The sequence below is a fragment of the Phaethon aethereus genome (assembly GCF_964289735.1).
Source record: "Phaethon aethereus genome assembly, chromosome: W".
Lineage (NCBI taxonomy): Eukaryota > Metazoa > Chordata > Aves > Phaethontiformes > Phaethontidae > Phaethon > Phaethon aethereus.
The window spans coordinates 25,020,979-25,044,131 of record NC_138581.1 but is presented as its reverse complement, the minus strand read 5'-3'; the positions used below and the strand labels follow the sequence as shown (position 1 = coordinate 25,044,131).

Sequence of the window (23,153 nt, the reverse complement as noted above, 5' to 3'; positions counted from 1 at the left end):
GGGCACAGGAATGGAGGTGGTGGTGGCATCTCTTTCCAGGCATCATATTTGGGTTGGTGGTTTCCCACTGTGGCTCTCCCCCCCAAATGTGGTGAACAGGAGCTTGCGGGGGCCACTGGCAGAGATGGGGAGCTCTCCCCTGCTACCCCCACCTGGCACTGATGTTTCCCAGGTGTTTCTGACTTGCAGAGTTTGAGTCAGCTTCGATTTTTCCTGACATTTCCCAGAATTTTTTTAACTGCAATATTATATTTACCCCAAATGTGGTTTTCTGGGGGAATTATGCTTTTCAGCTAAAGGCAAAAAGAGAAAAAGTGAAACAAAATGAATCTCCCCCCGCCAAAAAAACGCTTTTGAAAATTGTGGGGACAAGGGTTTGCAAATCCTTCACCAAAAGACATTCAAAAAGCAGCTCTTTCACTTTTTTCTTTTAAACACAACCTTTTCATGCTAAAAACTTCAAACCGCTCTAATCCCTGGCTTCTGCTTTCTATGTGAGGAGGATGATTCCTGATAGAAGCCAGTCCCACAACCAGAACAAGGAGTCACACTGCAGCAGATGCCGGCCTGCCTTGAAGTGTTAATCTGCAGGGAGATCGTGGGGGATGAGCCAGCCGTGCCGGTGTGGGCCACAGCTTGAAACAGGCTCACACATGGCTGGTGACTGGTAGGGTTTTGTGGCAGGGGTTCCCAATCCAGACAAGAGACACAACCATCAGGACATCCTGGCTTTCTTAATGGCAGTGAGAGCACCTCTGCCATGCGTAAAAGACTGCAGACCCTATGGTGGTTTGGGTGCAATCCTGTTACAGGAGGGGCTGGGGGCAGGATGCCTGGGTGCACTCCTGAAGAGGCACACTAATCTGTGTGTGCCTCATGCCAGCCACATCCCTCTGGACACCTCCATGGCCCCCAGACAGTGGGACAGCACCAGCCAGTCCCTGTAAGATGTCCTGCGATCCAGGAGGGAAAAACACCCCACCCTGCAAATGCACAGAATTATGGTGTTCATTTCCCAGTTCGAGGAGCATTGCAACACCTGTCCTATAATTCAGGATATTCATGAAACAGAGATGCAAAAAAATGATCTCTGTAACATCTTGGTTCTTGCCTGAGATTACGTGGAGTTGTGCTTGTGGCACCAAGAAAAAAAAGTGCTGGGGGAAGCCTTTTCCAGACCCCTATCCTGTTGTTCCTTGCTCAGAAAGACATATGTGAAAATGTATTTTAAGTATGGCTTTCATTCCACGCTGAGCCTCTTCCAAGCAAAGAGCTGACAGCAATGGGCCATGTGCCAAGTGGGTGATGGGATGGACATTATTTATAACAGGTGTCAGGTGGTACTTTACTTTGTCATCGAAATCTTACCCAGCAGTAGCAGCGAGGGGTCTCACCATATGCCAATCTCTCTTTTTTTTTTCTTCCCTGTTTTCCAGGAATGGTTTGATAACAGCATGCACCAAACCTGACATGCTTGCTGCACATGGAAACTTTATGTATTTTAGCTGACTGGTGGGGCCTTGTCCCCTCTGCACCCCATGACATCCCAAATCATGCTAATCACTCATGTCTGAGCCACTGGATGCCTGTGATCAGGGTTGTGTCCAAGGACAGGATTTTCTCCCGCACAAACCTTTGCACATACGTATGGCCACATCACACCCTGTCCAGGCTCTGGGAAGTCCCCACAGCCTCTTCTCGCTTGCACCTTGCTGCATGCATGCACGCACACAAATACTCACCACCATCAGCCTTCCCAGGCACATGGGTAACAGGCTGGAAAGCTACAGCCAAGTCCTGTACTTATTATCTCCATCTTTGTCTTTTGCACACACACCCTGCTGTTCCCCGCTATCTACACAAGAAGAAGTTTGGCAAATGTAATAAAGACAAGGTGAAGTTTTACATAAAATAATCTCTCCTGCCATGAGTTCTGGAGGAATTTTAATCAGTCCAGGAGTACTGGCAGAATTCCTTTGTCTTCAATCTTTTCATAATCTTACTTTCCCCTCTTGTTCCTTGTGGGGAGCATTTGCTGAGATGATTAAATCAGGCTGGTAAAGAGCTCGTCGGTTCCATAGCTCCCATTTGTACCTTTTTTTTGGCCTGCAGCATGACAAGTCAACTGCTTGCTTTGCCTACCCGGTACGTTTCCTCACCATTGTTGTGGGGTTTTTTCCCCTCTGGAGAATCTCTTTTGTGCAAAGTTGAGAGACAAGGCTCCTAGCTCAGCCTGCTGTGGTGGTATTCACCTGAAGTCCCAGCTGTGTCTCCTCCCAGCTTCTCCCAGCCTACTCTCTGGTGGGGTGATGTGAGAAGCAGAAAAGGGCTTGACTCTGTGTAAGCACTGCTCAGCAATAACTAAAGCATCTCTGTATTATCAACACTGTTTTCAGTACAAACCCAAAACATATCCCCATACTAGCTACGATGAAGAAAATTAACTCTATCCCAGCCAAAACCAACACAGCATGGCAAGGTTTTGGTAGTGGGGGGGCTACAGGGGTGGGCTTCTGTGAGAAGCTGCTAGAAGCTTCCCCTGTGTCCGATGATAGAGACAATGCCAGCCGGCTCCAAGATGGACCTGCTGCTGGCCAAGGCTGAGCCTATCAGCAACGGATGGTGGTAGCGCCTCTGGGATAACATATTTAAGAAAGGGTAAAAAAACTCTGTGCAACAGGAGCCAGAAGAGAGGAGTGAGAATATGTGAGAAACAACTCTGCGGACACTAAGGTCAGTTGAAGAAGGAGGGGGAGGAGGTGCTCCAGGTGCCGGAGCAAAGATTTCCCTGTGGCCCGTGGTGAAGACCATGGTGAGGCAGGCTGTCCCCCTGCAGCCCATGGAGGACCCCACGCCGGAGCAGGTGGATGCCTGAAGGAGGCTGCAACCCTGTGGGAAACCCACACTGGAGCAGGTTTTCTGGGAGGACTTGTGACCCTGTGGGGGACCCATGCTGCTAGTCTGTTCCTGAAGGACTGCACCCCATGGAAAGGACCCAGGCTGGAGCAGTTTGTGAAGAACTGCAGCCTGTGGGAAGGACTCACATTGGAGAAGATAATGGAGGACTATCTCCTGTGGGAGGGACCCCATGGTGGAGCAGAGGAAGAGTGTGAGCAGTCCTCCCCCTGAGGAGGAAGGAGCGGCAGAAACGACGTGTGATGAACTGACCACAACCCCCGTTCCCTGTCCCCCTGTGATGCTCGGGGAGGAGGAGGTAGAAAAATCAGGAGCAAAGTTGAGCCCAGGAAGAAGGGAGGGGTGGGGGGAAGGTTTTTTAAGATTTGGTTTTATTTCTCATTATCCTACTATGATTTTGACTGGCAATAATTTAAACAAATTTCCCCAAGCTGAGTCTGTTGCCCATGATGATAACTGCTGAATGATCTCTCCCTGTCCTTATCTCAACCCATACGCTTCTTGCTATATCTTTCTCTCCCCTGTCCAGCTGAGGAGGGGGAGTGATAGAGCAGCTTTGGTGGGCACCTGGAATCTAGCCAAGGTCAAACCCATCACAGTTGTACAAAGCTTAGACTGTGCCTTCTTGCTATCACTTGGCCCCGGGAGATGGATTTTGCAGTGTATCAGTTTTTATGATGCATGGGACAGTCCTTTATGAAGTCTGGCCACAGACAGGACACTCAGTCCTTGGTGACAAAGAACAGGAAGCATCCGCAGGCCAACTCCAATTTGGGACATACCTCCATCTGGCTTGTACATGAGGGCAGGCAGGACTTTCTGAAGGGAGTGTCTCAGGTCCTCCAGGGTGCTTGAGGGATGAGGATGGCTCAGATGACACGGAAGTCTCGGACACGACGCATACGACCAATATGATCAGGTCAATGCCGTTTATTGTCTTGTCTGACTCCAATATATATCATAATTTTCGCTTAGTCACTGCGCACACACTCATGATTGGTTACAGCTTGTTATACACATTATTGTAATTGGCTATATACAAGATATCATGCGCTGTCCACGCGCCCCTCACACAGTCAGGATTGCTGCTTGCAGGTGTCCCTGTTTTTCTTGCTTCTTCTTAGCTGTTTACCACAGCTCCTTCTCCTCAAGGCTGAGCCCTGCAGATGTCCAGCTGTTTACCAGCTTCCCAATGCCACAGCTCCCTCTCCTCAAGGCCGAGCCGTGCAGATATCCAGCTGTTTACCAGCTTCTCAATGCTGCAGCTCCTTCTCCTTAAGGTCGAGCCGTGCAGAGTGATCCCAACACTCAGAGGTGGAGAACATCCCTGATAAAAGAAGCTGTGGATGCTGCAAGTGTACTTGGGTTCAAGAGGAGACAAGCTCATGGAAGAGAGAGGCCCACTGAGGACATCTAAATACTCACATGGTGGCCAGCACCCCCTGTCCCTGGCCACTGCTAACCCCAGGGGAGGGTGGCAGGGCTGACGGCCACACATGGCTCTGCATGGCCCGACAGCATCAGTGTTAACCAGGCTGTGCCCCAGCCCTGCCGTGAGTGCATGTTTGCCTGCAGAGCTGTGCTTCCAGAACGCTCCTTGCAATTACATGCCCTGCCACCATGCAGGCAATTTATTAATGTTTATTAGGCTCAATTATTCAAGGCCTCTTTAGGATCCTGTTGTTTAAGTCCAGCTTGAGATCTCCAGGCTAGCAATCACAAAAGTTGCTTTCCAGAGGAATTACAGTAAATCAATCCTTTGGAGATGTTCCAGGCAGCCGTAAAACTCACGGCCAGAGCTGCCCAGAAAGGAGCCTCACGCCCAGCCCTCAGAGGCCCAGAAGTGTTGCATGGGATCGAGCGGTACTCGAGACTTCCTGGGGTGGGGTGCAGGGTCCCAAAACATCACATCCCCTCTCACCACTGCCTGCATGGAGGTCACACTGGTCATCTTCTTCTGAAGCTGCAAGAGACAAACAGCCCAGGGATAATGGTTTGGAGTTTACTCCCCGTCAAAAGGACACACAGTGAAGATGGAGACCAAACCATGATGTTCACAGCAGAGCAAGGCAAAGCAGGCAGCAGCCAGGAGGATGCAGACTGTCCTGGTGGCTGTAACAGGGGATGCCCCTGCTTGTCCCAGCTCCCGGCTGGTTCTCAGTCCATAGTTGTGAAGCCACAGGGAGGGTGCAGGATCTGGGAGGTACACCCCAGGGTGCTCCCACTGGGCACACCCCATGGCACAGAGCATTCCCCTGAGACCTGCCCACTTTGCTCCATCAAAGCAGGGCCAGCAGCAGCTAGGGGCATGCACACAGCCTGGAGGAGGAGGACTTACCTTCCTACCTTGTTGATGCCCTGATTTACACTATGGCAAGCTCTGTGCAAGTCCTAGTACCAGACACCGAGCACACCAGGCCCCAGGGGTGTACAGGAGGAGGCACCATCTGCAGCAGACGTGAGCTGCCAGGGCCATGCTCTGCCAGCAAAAAGCCATCTGGACCATGCAAGATATGCTCGGCAAGGCAGATAGCCAGGGCTTAGCACCATGCTAACTGCACCCACCGGTCTGTCTCACAGCTGCTTGCAAAGCCCTGGGCAGCGCAGGCAATCCCAGTGCTTCCCAAGCAAAGCCTGAGCCATGTTTCTGCACTGACCTCTGCATCTGCTCCCAGCCTGAGGCTGGGGCAGCTACCCCACAGCCTCTGGCCACTTCCAGCTGCCCTCAGCAGCTAGAAATAGCAGGTGGGACACAGGACTCCCAGGGGACCTACATGCCGCTGGAAGGAGCTGTGGGGTGGGCAGGGTCCCCCAGGGGACATGTCCCTGCAACCCTCCATGACAAGGGTAAGCAGACAGCCTCTCTGGTGGTGCTAGTTGATGCTCATTGACCACGATGGGACTTGGGGCATGCGGAGCTCATGTAGACACCTGGGATCAGGTGCGTGGAGGGGAAGGAGAGAGCTTGTGCGAGACAAACAGTCCTCTGCCTCCCTCCAGGCCCTTCCCTCGGCAAGGGCTGGTCTCCAGAGAGCTGGGGGCCAGGGAGGAGGTGCAGGGCCAAGAGGGAGCATGGTGCACAGGCTCTTCTCTGGAGACCAAGAAACGCCTGAGGAGCAGCCTTGCCCATGGTGATTCACGGCTGAGCTGCATTGCCAGCATGCAAGGGATGGAGTGATTTGCTCAGCGCAGAGAAGGACGAGTGGGGGTTTGAAGGGAAGCAGCCCTACATGTTGAAGCCTCAGCAATGAGCAGGCAGAAGGGACTGGCTGTTTCTCCTCCAAAGCCAGGGTGATGGCCCTGTACCTCCAGGCTCACACGCTGCTTGGGTGGGTGTCAGAGCCCAGCCAGGGTATGCCAGGATGGAGAAGAGCTGGGCAGAGGTACTCAGATGCCACAGCAATGGCCATCCTATGAGACAGGATGCCAAAAAGGCCACGTGTCACCCTCAGAAACTGTGTGTCCTTGTATGTCATCCTTCCTCTGACCTGCCATCCCCTCTCCCCATCTCCCCTGTGTCCCTGCAGCAGCCGATGCCTCCTGCCTTGACATGGCCCTCCTTTGACTAAAATCTGCAAAACTGTGCTGTGCTTTCAGCTCCGGCATGGCTCAGCATATACAATTTTGATCTGTTAAAGGGGTTTGCAGGGGAAGCTGTGTGAGCAGGAGGGGGAACGCACACCTGCCTCCATGGCCCCCACTCTGGAGGGCATCTCCCTCACCTGCACCCCACCAGTCACTGCTGTAGACAACAGACGTGGGCCAGGAGGCAAGGGAGGGCTCATGCCATGCTGATGCTGGCAAGGAAAAGCAGCCCAGAGCCCATCTGACTGGGCAGGAGGTGCTGGAGAGGCCTGATCCAGCTCACAGAAAAGGCCAATGGTGGCAAAGAGGTGGATTTGGAAGGAGGAGAGAGGAGGGACTGGGGCACAGCCAGGGAGCACAGGAGACACGCAACCCAGCTGCAGAAAGCAGGGCAGGCACATGCCAGGGGGGGCCAGCGCTGCCGGGGGGCAGCGGGTCCTGCCCCATACCCCAGGACAACACCAGGTCGAGGATAAACATGGGCCAGACCCTCTGAGCTGTAAGATCTGCCCCACATCACCCCACAGCTACCTTTTCTCCCTCTTCCACCAACCTGCCGCACCAGCTGGCTGTACCATCAGCCCAGCCAGTGCTGGGAATGGCAGATCCCCAGTGCCAGCACCCACTGCCTGTCCCCAAGCTCTCTGCCCAGGGACACAACCTGGGCCCCTTTGTCTCATAGCCCTCCCCTCACCCACCAGTGCTAGACGATCCTACCACCAACAGTGCTTCAGACAGACTCCAACAGGCAGGGGCATTTTTTTTCCCCAAAAAGCTTCTGAATCCCAGCAAGAGCCATTTTAATCAGAGCTTTCTGCCCTGCAGGACTCTGCATGGTATAATGAAAGAGGTGATGGTATAATGAAAGAGGTGCAGACAGCCCTTTTACTCTCCCCTCCCATCAACCCTCTGTTTGGCCTCATCTCCCCCCCCCTTCTGCATTTCAAGCCTGCTTGGTAAATGTTTGAAAGTGATGCTGATATGGCTGGTATGGCAACGCCAGGTTAGGGCCCTCGCCTGAAACCCCAAACACACAATTAGCTGATTAAGAGGCAAGCAGGGGGCGGCCGAGTGCCAGGGCTCTGCCGCTCCGCAGAGTTGTCCCTGCTCACCCCATCAGAGGTGCTTGGGGGTCTCCAAGAAGGGTGAGAGGCATCAGGTCCTACAAGGGGCTGGGATGCAGCCCAGGGAGTGTGCACAGACCCCCGTGTGGGTAAAGGACCGAGTTTCCAGACTTGGAGAGGCTGGGGACAAGCCTTTGCGTGAAGCCTCCCGATAGGATGCTGCAGCATGGGAACAAGGCTGGCACAAAGCGTTGCATGGCTGGGGATGTTGGAGACACCAAAAGCAATGTGGCGGCTGCTGGACTTGCTTGCAAGCACCACATCCTTGTCTAAATAGCAGTACCCAGGAGACTTGCGTAGCCCCCAGGTTGGGTGCAAACCATGCCGCATCCCACCTCCACGACAGGACAGGACCCAGGCGTGTCCCAGGAGGGTGCAATGGTCAGATCCAGTGCTCCCGGGTCTGAGCTCCACTGGACCATGTTCCCCTGGAGCCAGCTGGGCTCTGCATCTGCCTCCAGCCCTGGGGGCTGCCTGCTTGCCCCCAGCCTCCAAAATGGGTCCCAGTGGTGCCCTCGCCAGCAGGACAGAGGTATGTGAGCAGGATTTCCTCCTCTCCTCTCCTCCTCCTCTCCTCTCCTCTCCTCTCCTCTCCTCTCCTCTCCTCTCCCACAGCTTTATTGCTCATAAAGCAGCTCAGGAAGGCAGCAATCATCCCCATGACAGCCCTGGTTAATGAAGTTGGCCTTTATTAGGTGTTTCTGTTCCACTTGTAAAGCTCCAATGTGAGTATGCTCGACCGGCCTGCAGCAGAGGTGGCCCCACCAAGGGAGGGCGCAGGGACGAGTGATGCTGCAGGGGGGAAGCCACGTAGGTGGGGCGGGTAGCAAGGAGGGGACACAGAGAGGGCTGCCTGTGCCTCCCTATGGGAAAAAGTGCGCCCCTTGCAAGGGCGCTGTGAGGCTGGTGCTGGGATGCTGCGGTTGCAAGCCCATACCCTGCACCCATCCATGGTGCAGCCCCGGCGCTCCCTATATCACAGAATCACAGAATCATTAAGGTTGGAAAAGACCTCTAAGATCATCAAGTCCAACCGCCAACCCAACACCACCATGCCCACTAAACCATGTCCCGAAGTCCTAAAGTTACAGCAAGCACAACATATATCACTAGACCAGAATCCCCGATACCCTATCCCTTTAGTCATAAACTGTTGACCAAGTCTGGAACTAGGAGTGGATTCAGCCACATCTAGACTCCTCTCTGAGAAGGAGTTTAGAAAGCAAGTGGGTCCACTCTGAATCCCGTGACTCAACGGGAGGGTCTCCCCTACTTTCTCTCGATTCAATACATGAGTAAATCATTCCAATTTAATCGTAATTTGGTTTCTTTCTGTATACCTTTTCCATGTTGAATAAGTAATAGAGTGGACCTTGCCATTGAATTCTGTTGTCACGCTTTTTACATATTTATATTAAAAATCATTTGCTTTCTGATATCTTTGATGGTGATTCTTTAAGCGGCCTAAATTATCCATTTGCGACACCTGCTCATGGCGTGCACCAGCCCAAGTGCTCACCAGCCCTTGGTTTGCTGGCAGGGCTTTGCACTGAGGACGCGCCATGGGGCAGGCAAGCATGGCTGAGCAGGTGGCAGGCAGGGAGGCAACAGCCAGCCCTATGGATCCATGGTCCTGCCACAGCACTCCACACCCCCAGCTCCCCATGCCACCACTGGGCACTGCAACAACCTGCCCTGCACCCATGGCCACTGAAACACACCCATCCCGCACCCCCAGCCACCACAGACACCACTCCACACCCACAGCTGCTGCAACATCCCTGCACCCAAAGCCACCACTCACAACATTGCCCACAGCCACTGCAACAACACCTGCACACCCCCTGCCGGGCCGTAACACCTGCCCCGTGCTGCCAGCCATGCCATAACACATCCACCCCATGCCCACAGCCTGTCCCCACCACATCCATCCTGCGCTCTCAGCCATCACAACATCCCCATCATGCTGTGATACACCCACCCATGTGTCACCCACTGCCCTGCACCCACCACCACCCTCACAGCCAAACCCAGTGCCCTGTAACTCCCAGCACAAGCTGCAGGTGCCAACACCTCCCCACTCCCTCTGCCATGGATGAGAGGAGATTTTGGAGCCATGTGGAGACCATTAGCTCTGTTTGCATTGGGATGCTCTGCTCCACTTCCTCCTCCCAAGGTGCCTCTGTGCTGGCTGCCAGCCAGCCCTGTCCCACCAGTGCCCCCATCCTCCCCCAAGACAGGATAATCCCCATGCCAACTGCACCAGCCTTGCCTCTGTGCCTCAGTTTCCCCACACAGAGAGCTGTGTGGGGCTGGGAAAGATGAGTCCATGGGTGCTAGGGGGATGAAGTGCTTTCTGGCTCAGTGTTTTGCTCCGGGGACGAAGTAGCAAGGAGCATTTCCCCATCAGAAGAGTGCAGGGAATGAGTGCTGCCCAGGGTACGGGGCGGGGGTGCAGGGGGTCAGGGTAACGGAAGGGAAGGGAAGGGGGTGAGAAGGTGCCCACCATCTGCTGTGACAGCCCCTGGCGCCAGCAGTACTTGGCAGAGCCAAACATTTGCAGGCAGCTCTGGCCTGTGCCCAGATTTAGCTCCTCCACAGGGACAACCTAAAAATAGCCCCCACGTTGGTGCCCAGCAGCAATGTCAAGGCCTCAGTGCCTCAGGACAACATCAGCCGGGCAGCGGGGGGTGGCCGCAAAAAGCAGCGGAGACACCTTCTCCTGGGGACGTGTGGGGACGCAGGGGCTCTTTGGGTAACTGGGCTGCTATGGGGTGAGGGTGCCTCTAGTCTCCCCTCCCTGTGTCCAAGGGTCCCCAGGAGAGGGGGATCCCTCTGAGCCTGGCAGGACCCTGAGCCAGGGCCAGGCTCTGTGTGGGTGTGATGTCCCACCCTGCACAGACAATGGGTCAAGCAGGATGTGGGGGATAGGGGGTCCTGGAGTGTGCAGAGCAGGTTTGGGGTATCTGGGGAGCTTTTGGGGCCTGTGGAAAGGCAGTGGGGTCTGGAGAGGGAGCTCAGGGTGAGGCCATTCAGTCCCTGGATATGCAGGCAGGGTTCAGCCATGCAGCATTAGCAGGGACAGGGAGGCCAGTGGGGCTGAGAACAAACATAAGCCATGATAGGAGTGATGGCCTCCAGACTCCATGCCAGGCATGCAGCAGATGGTGGCACTGGCAGGAGACACTCAGGGTGGCCTTGGGAGAGGACAGTCACCAGGGACTGGAGACAAGGAGACAGGCTGGGATCCTCCAGCAAGGCAGGGGTGTGACCATGCCACATGAACACACAGGGGAACCTCATTTTTGGGGGATTACAGCAGGCTGTTATGCCAGCCACCCCGCTGCTGCCCAGGCTGCCCTGCTGCACTGCAGGGTGGCTGGGGATGGGCCACCCAGAGCCCCACGACACTGCAGGGAGATGCTGCCAGCACGCTGGGAATCAGGAGCACCAGTGAGGCTACTGGGGGGATTGGTGCACTGAGAACTGAGGCCCATATCCCTCTTCTGGCTTTTCCCCATGAGCCCAGCCCCACTGTGCCCTCTCCTCCCCGCTTCTACCCAAGCCTTGGGCAGAATGAGGCCAGGATCTGGCCTGTGCTCAGTGATGCAAGGACCTGCAAAGGCAGCCCTTGGCAGGGATTTCCCTGCGGTGTCCCCAGCTCACTGGCTTGTAGGCAGAACTGCAATGCTGCCCAACAGGAGAGCTGATCCTGCCCACGGTTGATGGGAACCTGAGCTGCCCAGGCAGGGGGTGATGGCATGGCAAGGTGGCAGAGACACCCAGGTGTCATCCCTCCCACTGGCACAGCTGCAGCGATGCTGTTGCTGTGGCTTGGACATGTGCCTCCAGCTCTTCCCTGCTCCCGCTTTTGTAAAGCCCCAGGAGCTGCGGTGCACTGGGCACCAGCCCTGAGCCAGGCATGGGGGCCAACAGGTGCAAATAGCCCTGCCCGTGCATGCCCGCCGCCGAGACCCCTGCACACAGGACGGGGCCCCACATGTGTTGCACATCTGACTCCGCACATAGGAATCTGCACACAGATGGTCCTGTGGAGGGGAGGGAGGCTGAGAAGTCACATGCATGTGTGCATGGTGGTGTTTGGGTTTGCATGCCCATGCATGTGTCTGAACAGAGTCCACACGGCTGGGGGACACAGGGTGAGGGCAAGAGCGTGGGGCTGGGCATCTGCAGGTGTAGGGACGAGCAAAGGGCTGCAGGCTGCTGCCTGCCAGCATGGTCTGCTCGGCACCACTGATGTGAGGCAGCTGTAATTACCCTGCCCAGGCTTCCTGCCACAGCAGTGCCCACAGTACCGTGTTCTCCCGCAGCTGCAAGATTTCCGTGTGCACGCGTGCTGCTAATTATCCCACTACCTGGGGACTTCCCTGCTGAGGCTGGTGGGGCCAGGAGATGGCTGGTCTGATGTCCCCCCTTGCACAGGCAGCAAATGCCACCCACTGGTCCCTGGGTACTAGCTGGGAGCTCCTCTTGGCTGCAGCATCTTCCATAACAGAACCCCAGCTGGGCATGGGGGCAGTGCCAGGATCCAAGTGGGGTGATGTTGTGCCCCACACCGCTGGAGACCAAATCCTGCTTCTCCCTGGCTTCAGACCAACCTATCCTCGCCCTTCTCCAGCCCAGCATCATGTCCACCCCCATCGAGACAGAGCCCGACCTGCTGCCGTTGCCCTCCCCATTTTACCCCAAGATGATCTTCCCTCAGCCCTGCAGCTAAGCCTCCTTCTCAGGATCCATGTGCCCCAAACCCATGCACTGCTCCCCTTCCCTCCTGCACCCTCGCAGTTCTCCCAGGGCTGGCCCAGCCTCCCCACCTGGCTCCTAGCTGCGAGCCAGCCCCGACCCATGTTTCAGGGTGGGATGCAGGATGCCCAGTGATCAGGGCAGTAGCATACACGAGCGTGTGAGCCTGAGTGAGAATGGGGGGGTGAACTGAAATTTAGTGAAGGTAAGAGACCCAGCACCAGCTCCGTTTTGCCCCAGTCCTGGGCAGAGCAGCAGAGCAGGGAGGACACCCTTGGCTGGCCAAAGAGGCTTTCTCCAAGGCAGAAAGGAGATGCACACAAGGGGCAGGGTTACAGCTGGTCCCAGCCCTCTGGGTCTGGTGTGGGAAGGGCCTGGAAGCATTTCTTGTTAAGACAGAGTCTACAGAGCAAGGATATGCGAGGCAGGGTGCCTCCAAACCAGCTCCCTGCTTGTTGTCCACTCCACCAACACTCAGGCCCTCCATGGCCAGATCTCCACATGGCTTCGGGTCCATCTCCCCATGGCCACCACAGATGACCTCAGCTCTGGCTTGCCAAGGAGCCTCCATTTCTCCCTGCCCTGAGCTGCTCTCCTTGCAGCTGGGGGGCAGCCACCAGGACACCTTTTTGGGGCCAGGGACATGGCTTGGTGGTGCAGGGGTGGAGGGCAGCACTGCACCCCGAGGTCTTTGCACTGAGCACCTTCCTCCCCCCTACAGAGCCATGGGGGTGCTGATGTCCAGGCAGCAGACAGTGGAGAAGGTGCAGGTCAGTTTGGCCATGACAGCCTTTAAGGATGGGCTGCAGGAGCAGTCATCAACACGGCAGCAGGCAGAGGTGGGGGGCACACACCGGTGGACGCTGGAGCAGACAGTGCAGGAGGGAGAGGAGGAGGCGTCAGCAGGGCCCTCCCAGACAGAGGAGAGCAGCGCCAGCAAGGCAGCCTGGGAATGGCTGCAGGACGGACGGGACTTGGAGCCGGAGGAGTTACAGAATCACAGAATCACAGAATCACTAAGGTTGGAAAGGACCTTCAAGATCATCAAGTCCAACCGTTAATCCAACGTCACCATGCCCCCTAAATCATGTCCCGAAGTGCCACATCCACACGTTTTTTGAATACTTCCAGAGATGGTGACTCCACCACCTCCCTGGGCAGCCTGTTCCAATGTTTGACCACTCTCTCCTTTCAGGTAGTGGCAGAGCAATAAGGTTTCCACTTAGCCTCCTCTTCTCCAGACTGAACAACCCCAGTTCCCTCAGCCGCTCCTCATAAGACTTGTGCTCCAGACCCCTCACCAGCTTCGTTGCCCTTCTCTGGACATGCTCCAGCACCTCAATGTCCTTCTTGTAGTGAGGGGCCCAAAACTGAACACAGTATTCAAGGTGCGGCCTCACCAGTGCTGAGTTCAGGGGTACGACCACTTCCCTACTCCTGCTGGCCACACTATTTCTGATACAGGCCAGGATGCTGTTGGCCTTCTTGGCCACCTGGGCACACTGCCGGCTCATATTCAGCCGGCTGTCGACCAGCACCCCCAGGTCCCTTTCCGCCGGGTAGCTCTGCAGCCACTCCGCCCCAAGCCTGTAGCCTTGCATGGGGTTGTTGTGGCCGAAGTGTGGGACCCTGCACTTGGCCTTATTAAACCTCATACAGTTGGCCTCTGCCCATCGATCCAGCCTGTCCAGATCCCTCTGCAGAGCCCTCCTACCCTCCAGCAGATCAACACTCCCACCCAACTTGGTGTCATCTGCAAACTTACTGAGGGAGCACTTGATCCCCTCATCCAGATCATCAATAAAGATATTGAACAAGACCGGCCCCAAAACCGAGCCCTGGGGAATACCACTTGTGACTGGCCACCAGTCAGATTTAATGCCATTCACCACAACATTCTGGGCTCGTCCGTCCAGCCAGTTCTTTACCCAGCAAAGAGTACACCTGTCTAAGCCATGAGCCGCCACTTTCTCCAGGAGAATGCTGTGGGAGACGCTGTCAAAGGCTTTACTAAAGTCCAGGTAGACAACATCCACAACCTTTCCCTCATCCACTAGGCGGGTCACCTGGTCATAGAAGGAAATCAGGTTGGTCAAGCAGGGCCTGCCTTTCATGAACCCATGCTGGCTGGGCCTGATCCCTTGGTTGTCCTGCACATGCCCTGTGAGTGCCCTCAAGATGAACTGCTCTATAATCTCCCCCGGTACCAAGGTCAGGCTGACAGGCCTGTAGTTCCCTGGGTCCCCCTTCCAGCCTTTCTTGTAGATGGGCGTCACATTGGCAAGCCTCCAGTCATCTGGGACCTCCCCTGTTAACCAGGACTGCTGATAAATGATGGAGAGTAGCTTGGCAAGCTCCTCTGCCAGCTCCCTCAGTACTCTTGGGTGGATCCCATCAGGCCCCATAGGCTTGTGGGTGTCCAGGTGGCTTAACAGGTCCTTAACTGTTTCCTGCTGGATTATGAGGAGTTTATTGTGCTCTCCATCCCCGTCTTCCAGCTCAGGGGGCTGAATATCCTGTGGATACCTCGTCTGGCTATTAAAGACTGAGGCAAAGAATGTATTAAGTACCTCAACCTTGTCCTCATCCTTGGTGACAATGTTCCCTGCCATATCCAGTAAGGGATGGAGATTCTCCTTGCCTCTCTTTTTGTTGTTAATATATTTGTAGAAGCATTTTTTGTTATCCTTTATAGCTGTGGCCAGATTGAGCTCTAGCTGGGCTTTTGCCTTTCTAATTTTGTCTCTGCTTGACCTAATGAGATCCTTGTACTCTTCGTGAGTTGCCTGCCCCTTCTTCCAGAGGTGATAAACTCTCCTCTTTTCCCTGAGTCCCAGCAAAATCTCCCTGTTCAGCCAGGCCGGTCGCCTTCCCCGCCAGCTCTTCTTACGGCACATGGGGACCGCCTGCTCCTGCGCCTTTAAGATTTCCTTCTTGAAGACTGTCCAACATTCCTGGACCCCTTTGTCCTTCAGGACTGTCTCCCAAGGGACTCTCTCAACCAGTGACCTGAACAGGCCAAAGTCTGCCCTCCGGAAGTCCATGATAGCAGTTTTGCTGACCTCTTTCCTTACTTCACTCACAACTGAGAATTCTATCATGTCGTGGTCGCTAAGCCCAAGACGGCCTCCGACCATCACATCTCCCACCAGTCCTTCTCTGTTTGTAAACAGCAGGTCAAGCAAGGCACCTCCCCTGGTAGGGTCACTAACCAGCTGTGTCAGGAAGTTATCCTCCACACACTCCAGGAACCTCCTAGACTGTTTCCTCTCTGCTGTGGACTTCCAGCAGACGTCCAGTAGATTGAAGTCCCCTACAAGCACAAGGGCTAGTGATTGTGAGACTTCTGCCAGTCACTTACAGAATGCTTCATCTGCCTCTTCATCCTGGTTGAGTGGACTCCCAGCAGGATATCTGCCTCATTGGCCTTCCCCCTCATCCTTACCCACAAGCACTCTACTTGGTCTTCACAATCTTTGATTTCTATGCAATCAAAACACTCCCTAACATACAGAGCCACCCCACCACCTCTCCCTCCCTGCCTATCTGTTCGGAAGAGCTTATAGCCATCCATTGCAGCACTCCAGTCATGAGAAGCATCCCACCATGTTTCTGTGATGGCAACTACATCATAACTGTCCCGCTGCACAATGGCTTCCAGCTCCTCCTGTTTGGTGCCCATGCTGCATGCATTGGTGTAGATGCACTTGAGCTGGGCTATCGATTTCACCCCCAACATTGGCATGCCACCCCTAGGCTCATCTCTAGTGAGCCTGGTTTTATCCCCTCCCCCCTTCGAATCTAGTTTAAAGCCCTCTCAATGAGGCCTGCCAGCTCCTAAGCAAGAATCCTTTTGCCCCTTGGAGACAGTTGCACTCCATCTGCTGCCAGGAGGCCCGGTGCCATGTAAACCACCCCATGGTCTTGTTTGACCAAGCCAACAGGTTCACGCTGCCCGCCTTCATCTGGCCCAAGCGGGAACTGCATGATGATGAGCCCCTAGACATCAGCCTGGAGCAGCAGGAGCAGGCAAGCAGCTGGAGCACAGGGATGGGGTGGGAGGGATGGGAATGGGGCTGGAGATGTGCAGGGGAAAGCTCAGGGGATGTGCAAGTGTCCCCGGTGCCTGCCAGGCAGACAGCCTCCCTGGGCACAGCAAAGCTCCAGAGGCAGCTCAGTGGGGCAGGGGGCCAGGGGTTGGGTTGGGCAGCTGGAGATGCCACACGGGGGGAGGGTGCGACTGGTCAGATGTGCCCTGGAGGGACCCCGGGGTGTCTTGGAGAGGAGAGGTCACTGCTGGGCACAGACAGCTCCAGCTTTGGGGGAGAGAGACGGACCATCTGATCTATGTGTTTGTCAGCCTACAGCCAGCCAGCCAGCCTACAACTCAACTCATCCATGCACACCTGCGACCCTTACAGCCCAGCCCATCTACAACCCAACAGCTTATCCACTCATGCCCACAATCCTACAGCCCACCCATCCACACCCATGACCCTACCCATCCATCCACCCACCCCTACATGACTACACCCCAGCTCACCTTACAGCTTATCCATCCACACCTACAACCAGCCAACCCACAGATCAACACTTCCACCCACCCACACTACAACCATAAAGACCAGCCAACCTACAGCCCCACAGCCCCACCATCCACACCTACCATGCTGCACTCCAGAGAACCTACAACCCCACAGCCCCACCAACCCTACAGCCTGACCCATCCATCCTCCTCACCCTAACTGGCCAGCAAGTCAGACATGCCCTTTACAACCCCACCACCCACCTATTCCCTATGCCAGACCCACACAAACCCACCCTCCCCATCCCCTCTGACCCCCAACATCCATCCCCACCTGTGAAGTTGCTGCCCTGACCCCCACCTTGAGAAGCCAGCTCCCTGCCCACATTGCCTCTCTGAGCAGCTGCCCATTGCTCGCCAGGTCCTCAACGATGAGATGTGTGAGATCTGTGAGGTGTGGACGGCTGAGAGCCTCTTCCCCTGCCACGTCTGCAGTCGGGTGTACCACGATGGTTGCCTGTGCCACATGGGCTACCTGCAGAACGACAGTGCCACGGAGATGATGGAAAGGGTACACACCAAGACAGGCTGGAGCTGTTACTACTGCGTGAGTGCCTGGGGTGGGGACACCGGAGCTGTGCCCCTTGTGGACACGAGCAGGGTCCCACATCGCAGCCTTGTCTGGGGGCAATGGGGACCTGCTGCTCCCTGGCTCCTGCTACCCACCTTGGCCTGATGGGGAGACACCAGAAGACAGGGACAGTCGCCTTTCACCACCTCCCCATCCTGGCAGCCAGCCCCCCCAGCACCTTGGTGGGGGACATGACACCAGGGGGCCTGCCGCTGGGCACATGAGGAGCTGTGGCAGAGCTGGAATGGAGCCTGAAGCCCAGGGGCATGAAGCCACCCCACTGCAGCACCCCTGGGTGACACAGCACACTGCCCTTCTCTGTGTGCCCACATGCCTTCAAGGGATTCCAGTGCTGTGGGATGGCTGGGTGCTCACACCACCCCCACCCTGTGCCTCTGCCCCATGGCTCCTCTCTGCCTCCCACCCCAGGACAACCTCAGTCTCCTGCGACAGAGGAAGAAATGTACAGCCTGATGGAGACCCTGCAGCAGTGCAAGATCATTCCAAGTGCAGACCCTTCCTCACAGCAGGTCCCGGACATGGTCCTAGTCCCAGGCTGGTGCTGCTGCTCCCCTGCCCGGCAGGAGGTAAAAGCTCCGCTAAGGCTGGCAGCTGTGGGATCCCCGTTAGTGCAAGCAGAAGCAGGGAAAGAGAGGAATGGGGGTGGGGGAGAGTGCACGGTGCTCCTGGTGACCTGGAGAAAAGGCTGGGCACCCAAATTGCTGTGCCTCTGAGCCACCCAGCTTCATGTCACCAGCCCCAGGTGATGCACAGGGCACTTTCAACCTCCCCGAGCCTTCCCTGAGAGCTGCCCCCCACCCTCTCCCTGCAGACCCTACTCACTAGGCTCTCCAGCAGGTGCTAGCAGGATGCTCCCGGGGAGGGCAAGGGTGGTTGGGGGAGGCAGGTCCCCCCTCCCTGGGTGCCATGCAGCAAACCCCTGCAGAGTCCTGCCTGACTCTGGACAACTTCCTGCACTATAAGCAACTGGTGCACAAGCAGCAGTTCAAGCAGCCCATGGCCAAGGCCCAGGAGGAGCAGGCAGCCCTGCAGTTCTCCGTCCTGGACACCGACAAGAAGGGGCACTTCAAGTGGCACGACTTCCTTGCCCACGAATCCATCCAGCTGCTGCAGAAACTATGGCCGCAGGTACAGCCATGGCACCCAGGGCCAGCACCCACAGCTGCGGCAACCATGGCCATGGTACCCGGGGCCAGCTCCCATGGCCAGCACCCATAGCTGTGGCACCCAGGGCTGGCTACCTCAGCTGGCACCCATGGCCATGGCACCCGAAGCAGCAGACCCCCACAATGTTGGGCATGGGAGCGGGGAGTTCCCCACAACCCAGCCCCCTGCTGAGCCACTTCACCTCTCTGCCCCCCCAGAACACCCTGCTGGTGGCTGCTGATGGCCAAGGAACGGGAACAGGCACAGGTGGCCTTCCTGGCTCTTGACCAGGACAGACAGCTTCATCAGGGAGAGCGAGTGCCGCCAGGCCCGGCATGCCTGGTTCCGCAAACACCAAAAGGAGATGTTGTCTTGCAACATCAGGTATGGGGGTGCCCATCCCAGGGGGGGTCCGGGGCATGACGTCCCTGCCACAGCCCCAACACCCACCAAAGGGGCTCGGCATGCAAGAGTGCCCCTCCTTTCCCACTACCTCCCCCTCTACAGCCCCATGGCCCTGCCCTGGCCCGGCATGCCGCCTTCCCCCCACTGCAACCATTTGTGGTGCAAGGAGGGAGGATGAAGGGTGCCCTCCTCCCCCCCACAGCATCAGCCACGGAGGGCCCATGTCAGAGAGCAGCCCTGCTAGCAGCGGCAGCAGCAAGAGCCAGGAGAAGACTCCACTGGCCACGGAGCAGGAGGAGGCCAGGTAAGGCCGGAGGTGGGGGGCACCCCCCTATTTTGGGGGAGACACTGAGGGAGCAGCAGCATCAGGGGGCAGACAGCTGGTGAGCCTGCATCTGCCCCACGGGCCTGGCTTCCTACGGGAGAACGTTGCCTACATACTGGCTGCCCGCCCCAACAGCGCTGCCCTCCACCTGCAGCCCCCAGCCTAGCCCCCGTCCACTCCACAGCGCCATCTTGGACGGCGAGGTCTCTCACACCGTCGTCGTGCTGCCATGGCGACCTGACCTGCCCCTCCATGGGCAGAGCCAGAGTCAACCGCCAATGGGCTGGCGAGGAAGCGGCCTCACTGCCCTCTCCCCCTGCCTCCACTTCGGATTGGCCGGGAAGAGGATGGATACCTGACTCTGATTGGCTGAGGGAGTGGGTGCGGCCCTAGGGTTCTGATTGGTGGGGGAAGTGGGGAGGGGCAAAGAGTGGCCCTACTGCTCTCGCACCGCACAGGCTCTGCTGTGGGGAGGGCTTCGATGGTTAGGGATGTTGAAGGTATGCAAGGAATGAAGCTGGGGGTCTTGTTTAGTCTCTGTGAGCAGTTAACAAGGTGCAATCTTGAGGGAAGGAACAAGAGAATCACAAAAGGAACACAACTAGTGAATCTTGAGTGAACTATCCTAATTAACATCTAATTAGCATATAATTGGCATAATAGAAACTCGGCTTGTCTTCAAGCTGTAGCTGCCACTGTTTTGTTAATTCAAGAAGCCCAGAAGCTCACCTTGGGACAAGCAATAACAGTACTAGTCCCACATGCAGTGGTTGCTATCCTAAACCAAAAAGGACACCACTGGATTTCTCCAAACCAACTGGCCAAATTCCAAGCTGCATTAATAGACCAAGAAGATGTCACCCTAAGTGTAGCATCAGCTCTAAACCCTGCCACTTTATTGCTGATGGCAGAACAGGAACCTTTACAACATGACTGTTTAGCAACTATAGAACATGTTTATGCCAGCAGGCCAGACTTGAGAGACGAGCCACTGAAAAATGCAGATTTAGAACTATTTACAGATGGCAGCAGCTTTATACAGAATGGAGAAAGAAAAGCTGGATATGCAGTGGTTACCTTATGGGAGGAAATAGAGGCCAAACCTTTACCCCCTAATACCTCGGCACAAAAAACTGAAATAGTTGCTCTAACAAGGGCACAAGAAAGAATCAATATATATACAAGACTCCAAGTACGCCTTTGGAGTTGTACACGCTCATGGAGCTATTTGGAAGGAACATGGACTATTAAATTCACAAGGGAGCGGTATAAAATATAGACAAGAGATCTTAAATTTTCTTCAGGCCATACTAGAGCCAAAAGAAGTGGCAATAATTCACTGCAAAGCTCATCAAAAAGGACAAGGAGAAATAATTCATAAGAGCTGACTTAGTTGCAAAAAGTGCTGCCTTACACGGGCAAATAATCAGAGCTTTGATACCCAGCAGAAAGATTGATATAAAACCCCCTTAGTATTCGAAGAAAGAAGATCAATTAGCAGAAAAATTGAAGTGTACAAAGAATGCAGAAGGATGGAGGGCCACTCCAAACCAACAAGTTCTTATTACAGATAAAATGATGGGTGTTCTCCTTAAAAGACTACATGAAAAGACTCATATGGGAGCTGATGATATGATAAGTAGTGTCAGGAGATATGCTATAGGGCCAAAAATGGGACTTATTTCTGTTATACCAGCCAGGTGATACGATCTCTACTGAATGTAATGTAATGTAATGTAGGGACATGCCTCTGTAGTCATCAAAATGATGAATCAAACTCAATCAAAGTAAAGGGAAAGCTGCTTTTCACACCCCTACTGTAACATTAGCTTCTTCAGTGACACAGCTCTGACAATAGTATGCTTATGGGTAAATACAGGGAAAGATAATTGAAACGGACTATCCTTAAAGATCATGCTAACACCTATCCTTAAACCTCATGCAACCTATGCAACCACCCAAACTATATGCCCATTGATCTCTGAAATTGGATCATATGTAATCAGATATGTAGGATGACAGCAAGTGATGTTTAACCCATCACCCAAGGTAGGCATGCTCACCACAGAGGAAAGTAAACTCCTCAGACCTAAAAGCTTTCCTATAAAGGATAGAAAAATTTCCAACAAGACATATGGCAATGGGAAGAAACCATTAGAGCAATTTTGGAAAATTCTGAAGCCTCACAAGGATGGGGACTTTAGAATGAAAAGATCTAAGTGAGACTTATTTGAAATATTGATTATTTCTCTAAGTCTCAAAGGGGGGATCTGTTGAAGGTATGCAAGGAATTAAGCTGGGTGTATTGTTTAGTCCCTGTGAGCAGTTAACAAGGTGCAACCTTGAGGGAAGGAACAAAATAATCACAAAAGGAACACAGCTACTGAACCTTGAGTGAACTATCCTAATTAACATCTAATTAACATATAATTGGCATAATAGAAACCTGCCCCTGGGCGGGGAAAGCCCCCTCCTCACAAAAGCCCCTTCCTCACTGAGCATGCCTAGAAAAAAAGAAGGACGCTGTGACTTTAAGTGGAGACGAGGATTGTGAGAGCCAATGGGAACAAGGGTAACGGAGCCAACTTTTAAAAAATACTGATAACTGTTGCTCAAAGTGTATAAATATTTTCTGTGTGTTAACTGAGGTGTGCTAGCTTTGTGGGCCTACCACCTAGCACCCAATTCTGCGCCAATTTGGAATGAAAGCAAATATCTCGACTCTGTGTGTTTTTCGTCTCTCTGCACACCAGGTGGAAGAACCCATATTTGGGACAACAGAGGCACTGGAGTCTGCAAAGAGATGGAGGGAGAGCACTGGACACCGGGCATGGCTGGATGCTGGGAACAGGCTGTTTGCAGCAGTGCTGAGAAATCCAAAATAACCCCATGGAGACACGAAGGGTCCCTGGGAGGAGGTGTTTGGAGAGTGGTTCCAGTGGCTGGAAGCTCCTCCAGTGCTAGCCACATCCATGGAGCACCCAGGGAAAGTTGTGACTGTTGCTGGTGGCACGTGGTCTGCCGGAACCAAGCTGCTGACGAAGGAGGCTTGCCTGCCTCGGGCGGGCTTTCTTTGCACAGTTCCTGTGCCACAGCTGAGAGGGGAACAGGGCTTGAGAAGTCATTCCAAGGGGGAATGAGGAGGGGGATGTTGCCCTGGTAGAATCCGTAAGGTCTGTGGGAAGACAGTTTGTTGATAAAAGCTGAACTTGGATATTGTAGCCCGTTCCCAAGTCAGAGAGGCTGGAATTGCATCCAGACCACAGCGGTGGTGTCTAGCTGGCCCCCTGGAGAGCAGCGTTTCAGGCCCTGGAAGCTGGATTTGCTGTAAAAGCTCCTATGAGAGGCACCCATCGCCTCAAGGAAGAGGATGGGTGCCCAGAGGAAGAAGGAGATGGCAGTGGTTTGTGTTCCTGAAGCCAGAATGCCGCAGGTGGGCGATGCTATGGGCTCCCCAAGAGGAGGGAAGACCCAGGGAAGCCCTTGCCTGGGGAGATAGTGTTAATTGCTGCATTATTGCCCTGGCTACTGGAGCTGGAGAGCAAGCTGGGGCAGAGCACAGGTCCTGGGGACCCTGGGGGTGAAGCACCCGCTGCCAGCATCCCAAATCCATGCTCCCGAGCACCCTGCAGGACCGAAGCAGAACCCTCCCAGACCCTGAGCCAGCCCCACTCTGCATCCAGCCCTTCCCTGCACCTGCAACACTACAGG

The 23,153-nt window shown here is 54.9% G+C and overlaps 1 protein-coding gene across 1 annotated transcript; it reads left to right on the top strand.

The window, feature by feature from the left end:
- Positions 1-13,114: 13,114 nt before the first annotated feature.
- On the top strand, positions 13,115-19,608 carry LOC309415047 (PHD finger protein 24-like; the record flags this gene model as incomplete). The annotated part of the gene is given in 11 exon segments (XM_082012438.1): positions 13,115-13,377; positions 16,316-16,418; positions 17,336-17,521; positions 17,975-17,990; positions 17,993-18,052; positions 18,492-18,694; positions 18,931-18,942; positions 18,944-19,005; positions 19,007-19,096; positions 19,320-19,421; positions 19,494-19,608. Coding segments are annotated over 11 exon segments (1,212 nt in total).
- Between the last annotated feature and the right edge of the window lie 3,545 nt (positions 19,609-23,153).